Here is a 7846-nt window from a genome sequence, read left to right on the forward strand (position 1 = left end):
AAGTTTGTCTCAAACAAGGAAAGGCAGAGAAAGGCTCTGTCATGCCAAATGCCCTCAAAGGAAATCTGCCCAGTGACAGTGAGATAAAAAAAAATGCTAAAAAGTTTTCATTGGCATAATTTCTAAGAAATTCTGAACAAGAAGGTAGTGTTTATTACAGTTGCATCATTTATAAACAATTGCTTGATTGTAGATGGTAATGGTAATAACTGTAAATAATATAAGCTATGGCTGACCCCTAAAATATGTTGATGCTGTCATTCAGCAATTTCCCCATTAGATTCAGCATATTCTAGCTAGTTCGGGTATTTCGACAATGGTCTTTAACCCTCTTCTGCAAAAATGACATACAGGAACTGCACAAGGTTTTAACTTTGCTCAACACAGTAGGTCATGAACAATTATCTTCAGCAAACACAGTGGACAATTTGGGAGAACGAACTCTGTCTCATTCCGTCAGCACAAATTTTGCTCGGCATTGTCGTCTGTGAGATAAAGGGCACGTGCTCAACATTACTCCAAATTTAGGATTGTAAGAGAGGGTACCCAACTTTCTGTTAGAGCCCCGTGTTCAAAGTCTGCAAATCATTTACTAAGTATTTGTTATTGTGGTCGCATTGTCGAGCGGGAACCTGCAAGTAAGCATTTCATTGTACTGTGTATCCTGTACATATGACAAACAAACTTGACATGGTAGATAATAAAAAACTTAAAAATAACCTTTTTAATTTTTGTGAAAAGGTTGCATATTCTGACATGTATGCATATCCGCGGGAAGTAGGGGTACTGAGGGTGCTGCAGCACCCCCTGAAAAATCTGAATTWAAAAWAAAAATTCACGAGAAAAAAAAAATTCAATCACAAAAGTAGTGCACTGGGCCTTTAATAGTCCTGTATTAGCAGACCGATATAGCCATCTGCAGCGTCAGCGCGGGCTAAAGGTTTGTCCCCACCCCCAAACTACTTCTCACGGCTATGCATGCATGCATGCATGTTGCTTTCCAGGCAACAGAGGTCGTACATTAATTTAGCTGCTTAGATGTCCATTTCAGAACATTCCTTTCACATTCAGTTTGCAACAGTCCCTAAGTAGAACAGAAGCAAATCAAGCCACCTGTTCCAAATGTCTCAGCGTTGAGAGAGCAACATTACAAGAGGTCACAGGGTCATTAGGTTAAAACAATCCCTTTCATGTCATTATCTGTCTGGACTGGAGACCATGTTTGTCGCTCTCAGTTATTGCGCCAGCAAGCTTCACCWCTTGATCTTGACTACCTGCTCACACATAATGGAGAGGTACTGGGTGAGTTTGACCATGAAGATGATGGCAGTGCCCCCCGTGAGCATGCAGGAGGGCCAGAAGAGCGAGTAGAAGACAGCGCTGTGGCCGTACAGTCGGGTCAGGAGGGCGCTCTCCTGCTGGTCGCTGGGGTCGTAATAGCAGGGCACCTGCTGGTCCGGCTTCAGGCGTTCTGAGATGTTCACGATCATGTGGTGCATGGCTGCAGTGTCCTTCTGGCACTTTGGTACGTAGAAACACTTGAAAGAGAAAAGTTGGTGGCAATGATGTTAGTTCAGGTCCCTTAAGCGTGCCTTAGCAAGCATCCCCAGATACCCAACGTGAATATTTATTCATACAAATAAACTTGTGTTCCTGTTGACTTAAATATGGAAATAGAGCATCATGAGTCATGCAAAGCTCTAGGAGTTTTCCTGACCACGTGACCAGGAAGAAGCAGGCCCACATGACCCTGGCTTGTGCCAACAGCAATAGATTTCAAACCATTCAGTCATTCACAGCCTCCATTCTGACCCTCCGTTCACCTCAAAGTTGGAGTCCCAGCTCTCCTCGTTGTGAGATAAGCGGCTGAGCCTGCCCGTGGTGTTGACACTGACGTAGACSTGCAGACAGGGGTACTTGGAGCCTCTCCAGCAGTCCGAGCCACAGCTGTAAGAGCAGTTCACGTCTGCCGTGATGGTGGAGTTGACCACGATACAGACACTCTCCTCTGTCCACACACTATATGGAYAGATGAGGGMAAGAATTCAAAGGTATTGTAGGATTTTACACAGTGGCAGGTAAACATATATTTATCTCTGTGGTCAAATAATATTGCAGAATGATTTTGGGGTATAAAAATACCGGGTAGACACCCTACGGAGGTAGATGCGTAATTTTCACGTTCCAATTTAGCGTTTAAAGATTGCATTTTAGAATTTGCACTGATAACCCTCCATAATACTGTGGCATGCTGTGCCATAGTGTTCACACAAAAAATACTGACAAACAAACATACTGTATAAACACTACAAAGGCAGGTTGATTGAATTGCAGTCTTTGAGAATTAGCAACAGCAGAGTTCACCAAAATTACAAAATATACAAAGAATTATCCACTGTCAGATTGATAGTGCAATACCTGCTTGCGTAAGAGCGTAGTATGGTGATGCCCAGGACAAAGTACATCATGATCGACGCAATGACCATGGCCAGGCCCAGGAGAATAGCCCGGTCCTCCCCAGCTTTCAGAGCCGTCACCGTCTTCTTGTCCAGCAGGTCAACATCCCGGAACTTCTGGTAGATGGACCTGAGGTAGTGGTCAGACCAGGATTGGGGTCAAGTCCATTTCAATTCATTTTTACAAGAATACTTATTTTTTACTTTAATCGTTTGAAATGTTCCTCAATTTAATAACGGGGAGAACCATCGTCTGTTTCCTACTTGGGGGAACATCCACTGCATGTCAGCATAAAATATATGAACATTTATTATTAAATTGGAGTGATTTTCAGAGTGACACTGTACCTCGTCGTTCCTCCTCCCGATGATGCCCCTCCTGCACTTTTGGCACCTGTCACAAAGAACATCTTCCCAGACACCCCACGACCTCCTCTGCTCACAGAAGAAGCGGAGCGGACAGACTGCTGGAACGGCCTGCACAAAATAATAGTCCGTTATCACTCTGAACTCTATATGTAGATAGTATAGATAGACAGATCAACAGTAGATTAGACATTTTTCTCAATATTGATTTGTTAGATATTGAGGAATGAAATGGCATGAATCACACTCATAATGACAGATTATCGATTATAACATCGAATTAGATTAATGATGGTAATTCCTAGTATTTCATCACCGGCACTCTTCAGTCAGCCCGCTTATGACCCCTTTTGCCAACTTTTGTGTCATGGAAACAACACTGAAATAGAACTCTGTTGTTTGAAATATAGCATTTATAAGTACCATCACAGACACAAGGCAACAGACGCTCTTCTGTTATTTCAAGACAGTTTTGCAACTCAAATACAGAGATGGAGCAAAAGAAAGTCTTCCTGTGTTGCGTGATTTTGCAGTCAAATTCACTACCCTTGTGTGAAAGCCAATTCTAAGTTGTTGACAAAATATGAACAGATTGATACAATTCAAAAGGAATGACAAAGTAGGCCTATTTCTTCTGAGACATCAACAACCATGGGTAGTAGAGCTCCACCATAACCAGGATCGAMACTAAATTACTTGAATAGGATGGTAGTGTTCCTCTAATACAGTGGACGGTTAGGTGCAGCGTCACCAGGTAAACAAACGTTAATAAGGTGAGACAYGATAATAGATGATTATGAATGAACGGTGTTAATGTCGATTAAGTTGTCATGAAAGACATACCTGCTGGAGCATGAACCATTGGAACGTAACCCCTGTCAACACAAACACATTGTGTCCTCTCATTTATCAACAACAACAAGCCATGGCTGGCACACCGAGTCCAGTAAAGGCATCGTCACTTAACATTCTACCCCAAAAAAACAGACTGAAACAGGGAGGGACTACCTGAAGTAGTTCAGTAAGAAGCCATCATTTTTGTTGTCTGTTGAAAAGTGTTTTGCTTTCTTTTGCTACGGTGTGCACTAATGAATACGACCCAGARGTTATGACTTATATGTTTCAGGTCGTCCAGGGGTCAGTGTGTAAAGTGAGGGTCGATGCAGTCCCACTTTGGAGATTGCCAGGCCTTTATTGAAAGTATGATTTGGAACAAAGACATTTACATGACCTGATTGCAGTGGTGCATTACCAGCGTGTGCATTTGTCAATATCAATTGGGCAAAGCTCATGTCCCCTGGTATACCAATACTTGAGCCCTGAAACACGCCACACAAAATTTAGAGCGTAAATCGCGCTCCTCCAACCTTGAAGATTGGCGTCTGGTGTAACGGATGTGAAATGGCTAGCTAGTTAGCGGTGGTGCGCGCTAATAGCGTTTCAATCGGTTACGTCACTTGCTTTGAGACCTTGAAGTAGTGGTTCCCCTTACTCTGCAAGGGCCGCGGCCTTTGTGGAGCGATGGATAACGATGCTTCGTGGGTGTCAGTTGTTGATGTGTGCAGAGGATCCCTGGTTCGCGCGAGGGGACGGACTAAAGTTATACTGTTACACTGGCATGGTAGGATAGCCCTGGCCTCTGCACATGCATCTTATTTCTCTCATCTTAAGTTGTAGATTAAAATAAAAACAGTCCGGAAATGTACATATTTTTAACTGTTTTACTCCCTTCCCACTGGGCAAAAACTGGTTGAATCAACAGGGTCATAAAAAAATAAATCTATGTGATGACCTTGAATCAATGTGGAACACTTATTGGATTTGCAAAGTCATCAATGTAAGGGAATTTCGTCTTTTTTTCACCAAACTTTAAACCTAAATCTAATGACATGGTGAAATATTTTGTTGATTTCACGTTGAATTTACATCAGTTGACAACTCAACCAAATATAAATCAAAACTAGACYTTGAACTGACATCTGTGCCCAGTGGTTTGGCATATGCTCTAAGTCTTCCACTTGCCAACTTGACCCTATTCCTAACAAGCTGGTCAAAGAAGTTCTCCCTGTAACAGGCCTACCAATTTTGAACATTAGTAACGCATATCTCTAAACAGCAAAGTGATTTGAAAAATGATATGCCCATTTCAAAACTCCCTTTCCTTTCAACGATTCTACAGAAGACTGTTGCTTGTCTAAATGTTCCAAATGTTATTTGGGTGTTCCACATGGCTCTGTGCTTGGACCCTTATTAGTTGATTTATAGTTTCCACTTGGAAATGTAATCTGCAGACATGCCATGCACTTTCACAGCTATGCAGATGACACTCAAAATGTAATTTTCTTTTAAATCCCACAGTACTTTGCAGGCAGCTTGCCTTGAGGCATGCATCAAGGAGGTTAAACATTGGATGACAACACATTTCATACTAAACAGAGATGATGCTAATTTGTAATAAAACACAAAGCTTGTTTTTTTATTGCCTTGTGTTTGCTTTTTTATCTCCTTCCTTGTACTGTTCGACTGTGGTGCGATTGTACATGCACATTAAATAAAGTTTGATTTGATCTTTTGATTATTTACAAATGGAGAAATACAAATTGTAAACAATTTCTGTAATAATTAGCAGAACAAGTAAGTTCCCATAACATAAAGTGTGATATTCTTGTTTCCATACCAACAGTAAAATAGCCCCAAAAAACAGCCCACATCAGAAAAGTTATGGGTCTATGAGTCTATGAGTTGCTGACTGACAACGTTGTAATGCAAAGACTTCTATAAAAACTGCTGGATAGCACAACCTCAAATGAATTAAACTGACAATGGCATGGATATCAACATAGTTCAACTTAAATGATTGACGGTTTAAAGTTAAATGAAGTTGAATAAAGTTAAATGATTGCAAGTGCCACGTCGTAACACTGGCATTTATTTTTAACTACATTTTGATCAATAGCTGTAATCGTTACCTCTTGAGTGCCTGAAATTGCATGCATAGCCTACCTTTATTGAATTCAACCAGGGAAATACTTACAAAGACTGTGTCCCCTTCGCTGCTGCTCCTGAGTATGGATGCTGGAAATGCTTTTTAAAAGCTTCTGGTCCAAAAGATTTGTAGCTGTGCTTCATGCACCATGGAAGTTAAAATTGCACTGGCAAGTGATTTTGTCGCTAATGATACAAGGAATGGCCAGTGAAGTATGGAATGTAGCACTGTGTTTGAGTCCAATTCAATGCCTGACCTTGCAGGGCTTCCCAACAGCTGGCCCATGAATGAAATTTAAGTCAAATATACAAAAATATATATTTAAACATACGTACAAAAGCACAAAACAATTGGGGTAAAATGGATTCCAAATATGTTTCACCTCTCAGATAATAATGTTAGTGATCTGATAAGAACTATAGTACCCACGTATAGGTTCCTGACAATAATACTCTCTTATAATTTACACACTGTTAATGAAACTACAGTGTAAAATATATGTATCTTACAATATATTATCCACATTTATTCAAAATATATTATGGAAATGGGCCAGTTCATATATGTTTAGAGTGAAAATGCATTTTCCTATTTTTTTTTTTTAAATGTTAAAATTGTAAATGTATTAATTTCAGTACTTCAGGACTTACTGGAGGAAATTGGAGACAGTACTCAGCTAAGCATGATAGAGCACCCCTACACATGAACATGGATAAGAACATATTGATTATAGCTGGTTGCATACGGTTCACAGTAACCACCATTTTGAGAGAATAATTAAGGATAACCCATATGCCCTCCATGTTATCTAATTATGTAACGGTTGCTGAGTGTGCGCTATTCATCACATGAAGTAACAGGAGAGAAAATTATCTCTGTCCGTGGCTAAAGGATGGCGATGATGCTTCAATGCCCATGGTTTGTGAAAACGCTGGCTACAGCAAGAACGTACTGTACCTCTCTACATTCCCATTATCTCTTTAATGAACCATGTCCTCCTACCGTTGCGGACCGTGCGAGACAAACGCTTTACTACTCTCAAATTCTTTCCCAACATTGAGTCTTGTATTACAGTGGAATCACACCGCCTCTGAATTTGTTGGATGTGTCAGTGTCGTTCTTTGTTGACGTATCGATGTTTTTGTTCAGGTCAGGTCAGATCAATAGAAAGTGTTGGAAATCTCGGTTTTCCAACGTATACTTTTCTCTTGCTAAACGAGATGTTCAAAGGATGTTTGAAATACACTTACATAAGTGGCAATCTTTGGCAGAGCAACCTAAGGCCTCTATAGAACTTTTGTATGTGTGCGTGTTTCTCTTTGATCAGACTAAATTAGTCGGAGATTACATTACATATTAATAAACAAAATATGCCATTTAGCAGACACTTTTACTAAAAGCAACTTAGTCATGCATGCATTTTACTTACAGGTGGTCCTGGGAATCGAACACATTATCATGTCGTTATAAGCACCATGCTCTACCAACTGAGCTACAGAGGACCATGAACCCATTAAAATAAGATAAATAAAAGTGAGGTGTTTATTTCTTTAGTTACAATCCCTCTGTGGACTCTGCTTTGATCTTCCACAGTTTAGTGGGTGCTAAATGTCACCACGAGGCCTGGCATTTTTACACTCACTACAACCACAATGCATTTCAAAGTTGGCCCATGCTAATAATCTTCCTCTAACTTCTTGGACACCAACATTTGCTTTTAGAGAATGTCTCAGGACGTATTTTCTGCCTTGTCCTTCGAGTGGTTATTGTTCTGTGGCCAGGTGTCCCAGTGGTTAGTCTTTAAAAAGACACGTGCTCCTTTGCAATGCTCCCAGCATGAAGCAGAAACTAGAGTAGTTTCACAACCAAAGGTGTACAGAATGAAGAATGAGAATCGGAAAGTATGGAGTTATCGCGTTGACATGATGTTTGACACGTCAAATGTTATACAATCCGTCACAGTTTATATATAACCATACAAATGACATATGTTGGTGTTGTGTTGCCCTGTTTCCCCCCAACTCAAAACTGGTTAGTC

General features: G+C 40.6%; 1 protein-coding gene across 1 annotated transcript; it reads right to left on the minus strand.

The window, feature by feature from the left end:
* Window positions 1-1039: 1039 nt before the first annotated feature.
* LOC111956957 (calcium-activated potassium channel subunit beta-2-like) lies at window positions 1040-6093 on the minus strand. The gene is made up of 5 exons (XM_023977670.2): window positions 6065-6093; window positions 2805-2933; window positions 2419-2586; window positions 1824-2019; window positions 1040-1538 (listed from the first exon to the last, which is right to left on the minus strand). The coding sequence occupies exons 1-5, from the start codon at window positions 6091-6093 to the stop codon at window positions 1254-1256; spliced, it is 807 nt and encodes a 268-aa protein (XP_023833438.1). The 3' UTR covers window positions 1040-1253.
* Window positions 6094-7846: the final 1753 nt, after the last annotated feature.

Source organism: Salvelinus sp. IW2-2015, linkage group LG32, assembly GCF_002910315.2.
Source record: "Salvelinus sp. IW2-2015 linkage group LG32, ASM291031v2, whole genome shotgun sequence".
Taxonomy (NCBI): domain Eukaryota; kingdom Metazoa; phylum Chordata; class Actinopteri; order Salmoniformes; family Salmonidae; genus Salvelinus; species Salvelinus sp. IW2-2015.